This window comes from Acanthopagrus latus, chromosome 7, assembly GCF_904848185.1.
Source record: "Acanthopagrus latus isolate v.2019 chromosome 7, fAcaLat1.1, whole genome shotgun sequence".
Lineage (NCBI taxonomy): Eukaryota > Metazoa > Chordata > Actinopteri > Spariformes > Sparidae > Acanthopagrus > Acanthopagrus latus.
In genome coordinates, this window is record NC_051045.1 from 15,316,880 (window position 1) to 15,332,305 (window position 15,426).

At 43.5% G+C, this 15,426-nt stretch overlaps 1 protein-coding gene across 3 annotated transcripts in view; it reads left to right on the forward strand.

Annotated features, from left to right (window-relative positions):
• Positions 1-15,426, forward strand: part of arhgef25a (Rho guanine nucleotide exchange factor (GEF) 25a) — a 55,154-nt gene that overhangs the window by 11,089 nt on the left and 28,639 nt on the right. The window contains exon 1 of one of the 3 annotated variants that reach the window (XM_037103646.1): positions 3,942-4,744. The exons of the other annotated variants lie outside the window; for them this stretch is intronic. Within the exon in view, the coding sequence (XP_036959541.1) occupies positions 4,639-4,744 (106 nt within the window). The 5' untranslated portion in view covers positions 3,942-4,638. Of the gene's footprint in view, positions 1-3,941; positions 4,745-15,426 lie in introns of those variants that run through there. 3 annotated transcript variants of the gene reach the window in all.

Consider the following 15,426-nt stretch of genomic DNA (forward strand, 5'->3'; position numbering starts at 1 on the left):
GCAGTCTGCGTTTGTGTGGAGTGATCGCGCAGGCAGCGTGTTGCTCAATTTGTAATGCTTTGCCCTCGAATTTTTGTCTGGCTGTCATCCTCTTATCTCGTTTCTTTTAAGGCCCTCTGTTCTGCTGTCAGATCCGTTGTTTCTCAAGCCGCGTCAGATTGTGTTCCTATGCTTCCTCACTGTTTGGCAGCCACATCAGCGTCAGACAAGTGGAGACATTCAGCAGCGATGTTCAATATTCCTCTGGTGAATTGCCCCTTCAATCACAGTCGTTTAGAGCATCCATTACAAGCAGAGAAAAGGAGGGGATGGAGGGAGGCCGGAAAGGGGAGGGGAGTGTGGCAAACCAGTGTGCAGTCTGAACCTGAGAATAGATGATATATCTGTCACTATGGTAGAGGCGTCAGTATTTTCTCAAGAGATTATTTTTTGATGTGGAACAGTTTTAAAAAACATTCATTATGATTACGTGTGTTACTATGATTGGCAATTTTTTATCAATGCAGCTCAACCCGTGTGATCATGAAATCTGAAGGACATAAAGAAGTACGTTGGTTTCATGTGCTAAAGTAGACTACTTTGTTAGCCCCGGTGTGAGCAGGTTTGTGACACTTTTTACATAAAACTCTCCATTAAAGACCATAGCACTTATAAATCCATAGCTTGGAGCTGAATTTCTTAAAGGCTAAGTTCACTTCAAAATAAAAATTCAGTCATTGTCCACTCACCACCCGACTACAAGTCCCCATCTACTTCAGTTTATTGAGGAAAAACTCTGCAACGCTGTTTTGTTGTGAAGCTCCAGAAATGTTTTTGTGGACTTGTTCTTCCAAGTCATCACAACAGGGAGCCATATTGGGTCCTTCTGCCAGTTTTGGGGAGGATTGGCTGAGCATGAGCAAAGATAGTCATCCGTTTAAAGCAATATTATTTACAGTTTACAGTTACACAGTTTCTGACTACTTGGGTAAATACAAATCCCAGGTCTGTAACAATTTGTCAGATGTAATGTAGGTGCTAACTACAAACAAAACCTGATTGATATGATTACTTCCTATCAATATTATGTATTGAAAAGTTGCATCTTGAAGTAAACATGTATATAACACTGTGATCCTATCCTCTCACTGAAGTTGCATAGTGCAGAAACAAATGATGGGGGGGACAGAGACACCATTCACGCAGACACTGTGCCAATCTGTGCTAATCATTTCACAATTACATTTGAGCCCTCCGAGTAACATGCAAATCATCAACCCTCTTTCTGGTGAAACATTCTCTTCTCTTCAGTGTTGAAGCTGCTTTAGTTTGTCCCGTGGGTTTGTAAGAAACAGAGAGATGATAAGAGAGTAAAGTCTGGCGCATCTCGTCTCCAACTGGCAAAGCAGCCAAGCTCCTGTCTCCCATAGACAGCAGAAACATCCTGACAGCAGTCTGCCACCGCCCTGTCACTTTGGAGAGGTGGATGCTGGAGAGACAGCCCTGTCAACCATTAAAGCACCTGACAATGCACCTCAGGGGTGTGTGCGTGCCTGTGAGTGTGCGTTCATGTTGGTTCAGCGCCAGCAGATACTCAGCCCTCTTTCCTCCAAAGAGGAACCAGAGTGCGTGCTGTCATGCGGCTCGTCTTTGTTGCAATAATCAGGTGTTGATTTCTACACGGTCGGATTGTAACTAGCTTGAATGGAGCATGGCGTGCAGAGCGCAGCAAAAGTGCGATGAGATCACACACTGAGTCATGAGCTCAGCAGCTTCAGGCCTAAGTAAGGCTGTTTGTCGGCCAGAAAAATAATTGGTCGGGTCTCAGAACACGCATGCAGTATTTCATAATAATATCATCGCCACCAACCTTTTCCTGCTCCTGGTGGTGACCTCTCGAGTGGTCTCCCTGCACGAACCTGCTGTATGCACTGAAATGCCAACAGACTCTGATTTTATCTATGTGGAAGATGTGGTGAATACTAACCGAGTGTTAATTGAGTTTAATCAGCACTGATGTAAAGTGCACATCTAAATATGGCGCAATTCGTGTGTGTTGCTGTGTTAGTGATTACAAAACTTCTGCAGCTTCCCGGTTCTTCAAACTGACATAGAGGAGAAAAGAAATATACATAATCAAGACCATGATGAGTTCGAGCTTTATGAAGACTGGTAGACTGTGTGTGTGTGTGTGTGTGTGTGTGTGTGTGTGTGTGTGTGTGTGTGTGTGTGTGTGTGTGTGTGTGTGTGCGCGTGTGTGTGTGTGTGGATACTGTGTTCACCCGTGCAACACACAAGCCTCCCTTAAGATATGCACGCTCATGTCTGGTTTAGGCACAAATGCTCATGTATGCATTGTCTGATAATCTGAACACACATGCACAAACACATATTTCTGTATGAGAAGCCTCAAATAAAGGCATTGATGAGTGAAATATGTGTGTTTAGCTGTACATATACAGTACATCCTTTATTTAAACTGGTAAAAGTCTCAATGAGATAAAGAAAAGAGCAAATCTGTCACATGTGACGAATGAATGAACACAATATATATATACTTTGACATCACAATAAAGTCAAAAGAACAAACAAAAATGGTTATGAAACACAAACAGGTACACTTTTTTTAGGATGACTCCAGTGAAAGCGTAAGAGCAATCACATCTGCCAATAGCACTATTTTCTCTAACCCTTTGAAACTGTCCTTCCACGCTATGTACCATGTACCATGTACCATGGCTCATTTGCGTGTAATGTGCGTTGACTTTATTAACCAAAATCAGACATTGGCAGGCTCTTATCTTATTTTATAAATGTGTTTTTAGTGTGTTATATTCCCAGGCTTGGGGAGTAATGGAATATGTAATCATGGTTCATTAAAAGCTAACTGTATTCTTATTCATACTTCTCTGCTCTTGACTTTATTTTCACGTTTGGTATTGCAGTCCAGGTACATAACTTTAATATCGTTCTACTTAGATTACATTTTTTCTAACAGGTAATTATCAGAATACGTTTACATGTAACCCTCCTAACCCTGTGTGCTGCCTTTGGCACCACTCTCACAAACACAGCATTAGCAACATCGTGGTAGCCATGTGACCTGACTACTGTAAAAAGCAAAAAAACAACTGTAACAATCCATACTGACCTAGACACCCCGATCCCAGTGATATGAAGAGACAGGGAAAAACACTGAAGTTGTAATGATAAGTAGGGAACTTTTGTGACTTATTGATTTGGTAGAAAGAATGTTGTTTTTGAGCCGTCTCAAGTCCCCAGTGTCGGGGGGGGTGGGGGAGACATGTCAACAGGGGAACACCTCAAATTGTTTTTAGATCAAGGTATATTGCATATTAACAGAGATATGAAAGGTTATAGCACACACTTTGATTGAAGAGTTTATCTGTTGTACCACCCTCCTTGCTCCTCATACAGAGGATCAGTTTAGTCAGTCTTATCTCACAAACCCACAGAGCTGTTTGACTGCCCCGCTATGTGCTGTCAGGCTAAATGACACACACACACACACACACACACACACACACACACACACACACACACACACACACACACACACACACACACACACACACACCAAGAATGCCAACATGCCATCATTGTGAAATTGGAGACCGCCTGCTTGCTCCATGGAAACAAACAAAAAAAAAGGTCACTCTGCCGCTGGCCTCCTGATCATAAATGAACTGGAGCTGTCCAAGTCAGGAAAATCCCCATCTGATCCATGAAGCCATCACACACTCTTTAACCGCCAGAAACACACTGATGATGACACTGTTACTGGAAAACACATGATACCCACAGCCCAACATGGCCCCCTCTCTGTAAATAGCTTTATGTATCACTATGGACCTGGGTGTTGCTATTTCCAGGGTCAGCCCTCACCCAGCGTGGCATTACATCTGCTCTCTGAGCTGTACAGTTGGATGGGCAGGCAGACAGGCAGCTGGGCGAGGAAACAGAGGGAAAACCAGCTGAGAGGAGAGAAACAGAGGACAGGAAGAGAGAAAAAATTAAGAGAGTGGGAACGTTATCCTGGAATAGCCAGCAACTAGAGCTGCAGACTCCACCCTTCTCACCCCTCCCCTTACTCTCTCTCTCCCTTTCTCCCTCGCTATCTCTCTCTCTCTCTCCCTCTCTTGCTCGCTCTCTCTCTCTCTCCGAAGCAGTCTCCTAGTGTGTCATTTGACCAGGCAGTTCACAGAGGCAGAGAGCTCAGCACCAAAAAGAAAACAGGGGAAAAGCGGAGAGACAGAGCAGAGGGAGCACGCACAAATATAAGCTCGCTGGAATGTTTCTTTGGCTGAAAAGAAACTACCCCCGTGAGTGTGGATTTCCTCTTGACTGCTGCTGCTTTTTGTGGACTCTTTTTACCCTCTTCCCGGTCTGGATGTGTGGGGGGGCTTTGAGTCTGTCTTCGGTCAACTGAGGAGGAAGCATCAACCTTTTTGGGGGATTTTTACACTTTGAGGAGTGAACCCCTACTTGTGTATGTGAGAGAGAGAGAGAGAGAGAGAGAGAGAGAGAGCGAGAGAGCGAGAGAGGGGGACTTGAGAGAGACAGAGAGGAAATTGGAAGAGGGGGAGGGAGAAGGAGAGAGTGCCGGGCCATGCCCACCTCTGCTCATGGTTCAACAGCATGAAAGGGGGCCACCATCACCATCGCCACCACCGAGGCTGTGGCTGCCAACACTTGTTCCGTAAAGTCCTGGTCAAGTGTGGCTGCTGCTATGCCCGAGTCAGAGGTCAGTGTCACACCCACACACTCACAGAAAAAAAACGGTTGATGTTCATTGAGTTTGTCATCATCAGTCTAAGTTCTTTGCCCTGAGGCTGGTGCTGTACTTTGAAAAAAAGGGATGCTTTCTGTGTGTGTGTTTTCTGTTGATCACACTGAACAGGAAGCAATAACTAATCATAATAATAATAATAATACCTCCGCATTCGCTGGCTCGTCTTTTCCTCCACATTTTCTCACACGTCCACCCACCTCTCCCTTATCTCCCCCTTCCATTCCCTGCAAGCGTATGCTAATGCTTTTGAGTGTGAGCCTCCAATCCTCTCGCCCGCTCTCTCCCTCTGCCTCCAGCTAAAGCAACAGATGTGTGTCTCATGCACATCAGAGCGGGCGAGAAAAATATAAAGAAAAAGTCCTTCCCACAGATGACTGCGCTGTGAGGAGCAAGCAAGCATCACACATTCTTCCATTAGAGATAGAGAAGGAAAGAGAGCGAGGGAGTGTGTTTTATCAGTGTGTGTGTGTGTGTGTGTGTGTGTGTGTGTGTGTGTGTTCCCGTCATTATGAGCGTGTGTCAGTTGGGTATGTGCAGCACGTGGATGGATGAAACACACGGGGGGACTGAACCACTCTGAAACATTCCTCTACCCCAAACAGCGAGGCTGAACAAAACATCAGTAATCTCCCCTCACTCTCCCTCTGTGTGTGTGTGTGTGTGTGTGTGTGTGTGTGTGTGTGTGTGTGCGCGTGTCTTTCTCTCTCCAACTCTCCCATTTGTTGTAATGAAGTGCAGCAGGAATAGCAGTGGCCCATTAGCTTAGTGTGGTTGAGTAAAAGCAGCGGGTGGCACGATATGTAATAACAACGCGGCTGGTGGTGAGCGCGCAACGCAGTCGTCAACACAAGAGCTTAAACAGAACTTTCAAAGCTCCGCAGGTAGAAGTGCGGCATCCACCCACGAGCTCTGACAAAGCCAGAAATCAAATCTGTCTTCCTGTCTTCCGGTCCTGTGCACACACATGACCTCCATCGCTGCAGCTCGGAGGCTAAAGTTAAAACAACAACTGCACACTAAATGACCCAAGCTGTGTGTTTGTTCCTTTTTTACAAGCCGACATCAAAGGTATAAACAGTGGGCCTACCCGCTGAGGCTCTGTACATTGGGTGGGGGGGGGGGGTGGTTCATGAAGTCGACTTTCATATTACTGGCCGAAGTTGTTCCATACATACCTCAGATTCCTCCAGCTTAATCTCTTATGTAATAGATATTCTCCTTTCCTATCGCCTGCAGCTGCCCTCTGCACCTCTGCCATGTTATCACAGAAAATACACGCACGCTTTAAGACCGTAATGTATAAACTATAAACATGCGGGGGATTTGGAAGAATGAAACATTTGAGGCTATTAAAAGAGATCTCAATAAACGCCGAGCCATCCAGACGTTTTAAACAACCTTTAAGAAATCAGGTCCAAGATGAGATGTTTTTTATGTTTTACAGTAAGAGGCAGAAACCTTCTTGATCTCGTTTTACAGTCTGAGCAGGAGAAATAAAAAGCTCTCTACCCCCCTCAAGGGAAGCCACATTATAAAGCTACAGTAGTCTCCATGAGGAACTTAACTATTAATGTGAAGCGGTGCGCTCCATAAAACCTCCTCATAGAGCATGCAAAGTACATTTCTATGTTTAGTATTCCTACATACGGTCCTCTCCAATCATCAGTTTCCATAAGGGGCACGATGCTGTTCTGGAGAGGGCATTTAACATCAGAACTTTAATATTTACAATATCAATGAGGTAGTAACACAAACTCAGAAATATTTATATTTTCTGTGACTGTAAAAACAAGCTGTTCTCAGAAGAAAATCAGGTCCCCAGAACACTGTCTGGGGCTAGAAAGGTGGCGGGGTCCGCCAAATATAAACAAAGTAAAACAGTATGAAGTTGAGAGAGTTTGTGTATTTAGTTTGTTTAGACGTAACAAAAAAAAGAAAAAGTCAGCTGTTGTGGACTTCCTCTTTCTTAAATCTCTGTCTTTCTCTCTGTCTCTGTCTTCTCTGACATTTCTAAGCTGATACGTTTGACTTTTCAAACTCTTTTACTGCGTCTGGAGGCCCTCTAGTAGGAGCACGAGCTGGACTGACACTCAGAGCCCCGCAGTTTCTGTTGTGGTGTTTACAGGAAAAACACTGAACAATGCGGGTCACTAGCCAAGGTCCCCAGTACAATACTCAGGTCAATCGTATCTCGGCATTAGAATATTACCATAATCAAGGTTTTGCTGTAGCAAAGATTTTACTTTTCATGACATGCTTGCTGAAGCCGTGATAATTGGTGTTGAAATACAAAATGATGGCTTCTATCTAATATGACTGTGATATCTGCGGCGAACAAAGAATTTCCACTTCACACTTATTTTCGTCTCACTGACAGGCCGTCTGCATCTACACCCCGTTCATTGATTCTGTAAAAGCCACTCCACTGACACAAGAGGAAATTATAGCGAACTGCATGATTCATCCCCTACTTAGGCACAATAACACTTACTTGTACGCTGCAGGATGACACGCAGTGCGGTATGCCATTATGTCACACCATATGTGTGCCCGGCGTACGCCTTCATTCACACGCTCGCACTCAGACCAGCGCATGTGGCAATCAGCGAGTAGATGATTAAACTTCAAGTAATTTCAGATGCTGTCACTCAGATTAAATGCTTGAATGCTTGAGGATGGTTTATTTTGGTTGGTGGTTCCTAATCCTCATGTTGTATTCCTTGTAGTTGTGGTGTTTAAGAAGACCCCGGGAAGATTAGCAACTACTCTGCGGAAGCTAAAGAGAATTCTGTTAAGGAATACAGATGGCCATCGCTCCTGCGTCTAGCCAAGTCACTTTTATGCAGAAAGGGGCACTGCGGTGCGTCAGAAAAAACAGGCGAATCAACGGCTTCTGTCGTTTATACATGCAGACTATCCTGCCACACATTTTTTTGCTCCACTTTAATCGATGCATAATGAAACACAAGTGGTGGAGTACTCAGCTAAGCGCAGCAATGTGTGAATAGGTGCGTATAGGTGTTAGTGCAAGGTGTGCGCCGCAGGTTCAGCGCCAGGAGGCATGAAAAGTCGAATCATAGGAAGTAGATCACAATATATAGATGAGAGTGCAGTGGGAGGCGAGAGGTGGGATTATTGATGTGATAGAGAAGCTCAGAGAGATGGACAGGTGGAGAGATGGATATAATGAAACGAGAAAGAGCATGGATCATTTCTGCTCTGATGTCAGCGTCGCTCTGCACGGCACATTAGCAGATTGGCTGCCGGAAGGCCATTAGTGAGGGCTGCTTCCCAGCAAATACTGTCGACAAACCATTTTGAAGTAGATGGTGGGTCATTGTTTGATATTTTCCTTCATCAACTGTCTCCTGTAGGGTCAGGGGGAGGAAATACAACCTGTTGGGTTGTGTATTGATACATTTTTGTAAGGCAAAGGTATTTTTCTTCTTGGTTTGCACTTACTTATTGACTGTATTTTTGTGGCATGAGTTGCCAATGGTGATGAATGTAATCACATAAAAATGATGTGGGTAGATTTTTTTAAAATTCTGTAATATTACACATTTACAGCCTCGTATTCTTGTGATTACGACCTGTGTATGAACATTTTTTTCCCACAATAATATCATTTTAAGCCTCCGGTATGATAGTTTAACGCGTCCCATTTGACAACACTGTAGCCCTGTCACTCAAGATAACCCAAAGACCTTGTTGTGAGCAGTTTCATGTAATATTATTCCTACTGAACTACACCCACCAACTGCACCAGCACGCAGAAGGAAGCAGGCATCTACCCATGGACATCACAGCGCAGCTGAGTAAGAAACTGTTAATGTTTAGATCCCAGCAGGAGACTCTTGTCCATGTGTAGATGCATCACTCCCTCTGTGTGGGGATGTGGTTTGTGGGTGTAATTCGGTAGAAAGGAAGTAGTTCCCGCATGAGACTGCTCACAAACAGGTTTACTGGATTATCCAAGTCATGATTTCTGGACAGAGAATGTGCTGTTGAGTTTTTCAAGTTTATTTCTTTTCTGCACCACAAGCTGAGGGCCATCTAGTTCCATTTCAGTCAAGAGAGAGCAGACATCTCTACGGCCGACATCTCCAAAACTCAGCAGCTCACACCAAAACAATCTAGATGGATAGACAGCACTACAGGCAAGAAGACCAGTACATATTTTGGAGTGAACTATCCCTTTAACGCGTGAGGGAGAAGTGGTGCGCTGAATAAACGTGCGATTTGCCTTCTTTTGCGGATCAAAGAGCGACTTTCACACAGAGCTCCTGTTTGGACTCTTAATTATGACACTGACAGTGTTTTCCTTATACATACATGGTAATGTTAAACATGATGCATGCCACTGCATTCTGAGCCAACACAATCACTTCTACATGGCGTCTTTACTGCAGCACAGCCTCCCACACACCCAGTGGTATTTGGGAAGCACCCTGAGGTAAATCTGACACACATACACGGTGCCTGAGAGATGGAGGAAACAAAACAAAGAAAGACAGATAAGGGCACACTTATACAAGGCAAATTGTCAGCCCATGTGGAAACGTATATATCTTGATTATACAGCTTTTTTTTTCTAACATGCTTGGCTTGGATTTTTAATCGAAAGCATTTTAGGCCATGTTGAAATATGCACAGTGTTTGTGTGACTAAATGTGGCCCTAAAAAAACACATAACCTGAATGTGTCATAGAAAATATATCTAAAATGTATTTTTCTAGTGGCTTTAGGCAAATTATGAAAGCGAATCAGACAATGCGCTTCTGACGAGCATTTAAAATTGGTTTGGCATGCGTTTGCTACAGTTTTTCAAGAAAGGCATTAAGACATTTAGAGAAGAAATGCACGAACACATCCAACAAACATACATTTCTGTGCATTTGGTACTTATTGGTAGATACAAGCTGAGCGTTTAAGGTACTGCGTGCCAACTATATTTCTTTCCACATGGGAGGGTTTCCTGGGGAATTATAATCGAGGGAAATTAAAAAGAAGAAACTGCAGAGATTTTTATGCTTTAGTTTGACAAGAAGACTGAGCTGAGCTGATTAAAAGTAACAGGTTTGTCTGAGCTCAATTTCTCTTCACTCTCTTTCTCTCTTTTCACACACACACACACACACACACACACACACACACACACACACACACACACACACACACACACACACACACACACACACACACACACACACACACACACACACACACACACAGGTATCTTCAGTAATTTGCATATGTGTTTTTCTCATCACGTCCTTGACCCGCTCACAGAATCTTAACTGTGACTCTGAGTTTAGGTTAAAGAATCCGTGCAGCCAAAATTTCCACCTCTTCTTCCTGCCTCGCTACTCCCATCAATTTCCCTCTCTCTCATTTTATCCATGTCTTCCTTTATGTTCTACTGAAACAGGAAATGGGCTACGTGCTGCCTCGTGCATTGCGTTGTGTATCTATACGTGTTCCCTGTGAATCTGTGAGTGTGTTTATTCGTGAGTATTGACTCATGCATGCAATGAGTCAGGACAAGGATCCCCCCCAGCAATGACACACACACACACACACACACACACACACACACACACACACACACACACACACACACACACGCACGTACACACAAACACATGAATACTTACATGGTTGAATGTCAAAGTCCAAGAGCACAGAGAGAAAAACATTTTGAATTCAGAAGAAGAAAAACATGAAATGGAACTGTAAATGAAATGTCTCGTATGTGGAAATTGCTTATCCATGTGTTCTCAGTGCATAGACACACACATGCTACTGTTCTAACTAGAAACACAGATTCCAGAAGGGACTGGGGGAACAGGTCAATCTCGATATTTAGATATTTAAATATTTAGAAATCATGGATTAGTCCCCCCCCGCGCCCTGCCCGATAAGTGTATGAAAGGATCAGGGGACTTTTATTTTGACGAACTGCTTTCCTGAGAGCCTGACTGCTTTGTTCCATTATATCTAGAATTGTCATCTGACACTTTTTTTTATATAAATGAAGTCTTTTCAAACAAAAATTGATGGAAAAAAGCATAATCGGTGCATAAAAAATCAGATGAAATGTTTGGAAGTGTTGTACGCTTCGTTCCTGACCAGTGCTGAAATTAAACCTAGACCCTTGATAGTCATGGTCAAAATAATGATATGACTTTTACAATATAATCCAATACCACGGTGATACTGTTTCATCAAATAAGAGCTCAAATAACAAAATGTATAGATAATAAAATTTTTAGTATTTCCTCAGCGTATTGATGAATTGCTTGTTCGAAAACTGTCAGAAAAAAAGTGAAAAATGCCCATCGCTGCCCGTTTCCTGCAGCTCAAAGTGACAAATTGCTTGTCCAAAACCTGAAGCTGTTTAGTCTACTGTCAGACAAAGAAAGGGAACACATTCTCACAATCAAACACGCACTATGTAGTTTTGGGAGAGACATTTCATTCAGCAAGGAAAAGTCCTCATTCGTTGATTGATCCTCATGCCTGAAGAATCAGATTAAACAAATTGTCATCACAGGACAACACCATATCATGATGTTTTACTTTTTTTTTTGGCAAGACCCTGCTCACTGGCTCCCTTTTTAGCTTCAAACTGCATTCTGCGGACCTTAATCTCCTCTGAGGACAGCTTGTTTATTCAGTTATGGTAATAGTATGCACCAAATTTAAATTGGTTGTATTATTATAATAGCATCATAAATTTTACCTTTCCTAGTTTGAGTTCCTTTTCCAAAACTATGTAGTGCCCCCTTAGACAGATAATTTCTGTCAATCAGGTAATTAATTTGCACTTCTTTGGGAATTGTTCCTGTTGTCTTTCTAGATAGTTTCCGGCTATTTGGCAGTGTTCATTTTCATCAAACGGCTCATTTGCTGAATGTTCCAGGCAATTTAAACTTAAACACTTGCTCACAGTCGGAGGACAATTCCTGTTCTCTTTCTCAGACTTTTCAGAGTGTGTGGAGGTGGTAGTAGGATTCAGTGTCTTGCTCAGGGGCACCTCAGCAGCGTCTTTGCTTTCAGACACAGGAGCTTGATCCCCAGATTTCCCTTCGCTAAGCTGTGACCCGAAGGCCCATGAATAACTTTGATATCAGTGTGCTTTTGACGTGAAGCAGCCGCGCTGGCAAACGTTAGGGAAAATTGCCGTGACAGAAACGGCGTGTCTTTTTATGCCTCAGCTGGAGGAGCGTCTTTGTCATCAGCTTATAAGGCAGACTTCAGACATTATGGAAAAAGCAACAAAAATAGCTGAAATCGAAGGTATGCTCCTGCTGGGCCGCTGTGGCCCAGCCTTTTCGTCCGTCAGTCTGAGATATTTTTAAACTTTGCACCCCAGCCCACCCTCCACCTCGTCATCTCCTCTTTGCCCTCCCACCCACCCCCCGCCTCTTCTCCGCTGTGCAGCTGATCTCCATATTGTTTCTCCCTCGCACATGCGGTAGAAAAACAGACAGGCAGGCAGAGGGCGAGAGAGAAATGGAGTGAGAGGAAGCACAAGGAGGTTTTGTAGCAACCCAGTGCTCCCAGTTTCCCCAGCTGGACGAAGAGATCGTCTGCTTTTCGGTCTGAATGTTGCATGATTTGCCAGCCTGGAATGTGAACACCAAGTGGAGCATTAACATCATTCCTGGGGCTTTCTTATTTTCTCTGTCTTCCTCCTTCTCGTCCTCTTCCTCTCTCCCGGCTTTCTCTCGCTCACTCACACTGGTCGGCATGTGTCCAGTCAGACGGTTATTAATGATGTCTTCTCCCCTTTTCACTATTTTCACCATCTCCCTTCTTCACAGTTCATTCGCCTTCCCTTTTTTCTCTGCTAAATGGCCTTGCCCTGACATATTTCCAGTGCTCCCGTGCACTTCTTCTCCTCCTCCTCCTCCTCCTCCTCCTCGGTCTCTGACTCTCTTTCCCTCTCTTTTTCATCTTCCTCCGGGCTCTGTTTGTAAACGTGCAGGGGAGAAGAATGAGGGAACAAATTATGAAACACAGGAGTGCATTCCATACCTTGTTTAGAAAGAATTCTCCTACAGCGCAGAGGGGGGGAGAGGAGCCACTTCCCCCTGCTTTTCTACCCCCCACTTTTCAGCCCATATGGGTCTTTTTATGCCCGGAGTCTTTAGGGGCGTCCTTGACATTTATTCTTACCATACTCAAACGGGGTTATCACTCTTCTTATCCCCATCTAAAGAAAACAAACAAAACTTGTTCACTTTTGCCCAACAGGGTCGGAGCATGATTACTGTAACTCTTAGCAACGGGTTGAGTACAGCGATTACTTCGGTGTCCCCTCAGGCTGACGGAGTAGAGAGGTACTCCTCTGACTGTGGCTCCTTTCCTCTGCGGTTCTCCCCAGAGGATACGTGATAGAGGCCTCGCTGAGAAACTTTCCAAAACAGTGCACAAAGCAAAGCAAACAGTGGAAACTGACAGTATTGAAAGAGATGCGGCGTTGTGTTGAAAAAAAGTCAGCTTACCGACCATGAGAATGACTGCCTGTTGTGTCTGGGAAGGGTTAACTTGTTCCTCCAACCAGTTTGTTACAGCTCTCAGTCTAGAGAGTGTTGCTCTCGTGTTGACTACTGACCTGAATTCTCCCTCTTTCTTCGACTCTCTGTGACGACAGGCTCGCGTAAATTACCGGGCATCTTAAGTATTACTTACTCAATGAAATCGATTCTGGATAAATTATGACTCTTCCCACACTCATATGCAATGCTGACCTAGCTTCAGGGCTCTGTTCACTCCAGTAAAAAGAACCGTAGAGGAATGTGAAAAGTTCAAGTTGTGTGGTTTTTTTTTTCCTGGGAAATTCAGTGGAAAGCGAACGGTTGAATAAAACATTTCCAAGAGGTTTCTGCACTCTCGAGTAAACTTCCAACCCCTTGCCTTTGCCCGCTCCACAACGCTGTGAGCAAACCAAGATTGAGCTGTTTTCCTCTTTTCTGTCACAGACCACATTGACTGTCACTTGTCAGCAGGCACCATCGATTGTTACCCAGCTCTTCATTCAGAGATAGCCTGCAGCTAGTCTGTGACGGCCAATACTTAAGGTGTGAAATCATTTATGGCTGCCTTGTGGTTAGAGCAACAGACACTCTGTGTTGCTGCAAAGCAGCAGCAAAACTAAGAAAATCAGAGTTAACTTGGCGATTTTACCTGCAGGCAATATAAGAATAACGTTTTCAGTGGTAAAACTCAAATCACAGCCCAGTTGGGAGGATAAAAATGTTAGGGCTAGCTTACTTTATTATCCCTGTAGGGAAACTCTTTTTCATTCATTCAGCGTGACAATACAAAGCAGGATAAAAAGATGTGACACTGCAACAAATCACAAATTAGCATCAAATTTATCACAGTATGAGTATTGCACAGATCCTTCACACAACAGGGCATGAAACATGAAGTTCAGCAATCTTAAACAAGACTTATGTCAAAATTTCACAATATTGCACAAATCCCTCAAGTTGTAGGCTAAAACTAACCTCAGGGCATCACAAAACTAAAATGAATTATATGTCAAGAACCAGACCTGCTGAACGATTTATTCACATGCTGAGTACCGAAAACCTACGACCAAAAGGTAACAGCTCCAAAGCCCTAAAAAGTGGATGCCTGGGATCTAACAGAACTTTCTCAGAACAATTTGAGCTGTATTTGTGGCAACAAAAAAATGATATTTTTGACAACAAGTTAGAAAATCTCCAGCTGTCTTTGTGGCAACATGTGTTTTAAGGAGATCTCATGATCTCCTGTTTTTGGTGGCCATAACTACTATTTTAAGCGAAAACACAATATTTCCAGGCCCTAATCAAGTGTTTTTAGTGCCTAAACCTAACCAAACCATAGGCACAGCATCACTACATATGATTTAACCTAAGGAAAAGAAAAGTTGCAATGTTAAGACATGCAAAGTTTTAACTATATCCATGGTTTGCAGAAATGTACATTGTCAATATTTTATTCTGGTGACTGGGTTGAAAACGACACCCGCTGACAATGAGGAAAAAATAAAGCAGATCAGCGAGCAATGAGGTTGCAGTTTTAAGAGACTGCAGTAACCCCCTGCCAATATTTATACCCTTTCTATTGATAATCTAAATCTATCCAGGACTGGAACTCCATAAATTAGTCAACGTTGTTCAATTCAAAGACACAGACCATGGATTTACAGGTGAACCTGAGTGCCATTCTTCCTGTCACACTTGAATGGATTTTGCGTATTCATAAGACGCCCTCTTAATGGCCATATGGAGAGCTCTTTGCTCCCAACGCAGGACTAAATCTGAAACGGACAAAGGCAGACAGGTGCAGATGCTTTTCTTGAATTTGGAATTAGCTTTTCAAAAGCATCCTTTGTGCGTACTGCATTGTTTTACAAATAAGCGTAAAAAACTGTATCACTGTATAAATATTTATGGGAATCTGTGCTTATTATTTTTGCGTATGTGTGTGTATGAGCGACATGAGGGGACAGCGGCGCAAAAGATTAGCGATCAGCAAGACAAGAAAATCAACCTACACATGTGGGCACAAACACACTCTCTCCCCTTCTGGGTTTAGTTGCCATGGTGATCAGAGTGGGGGAGAGCGAGGTG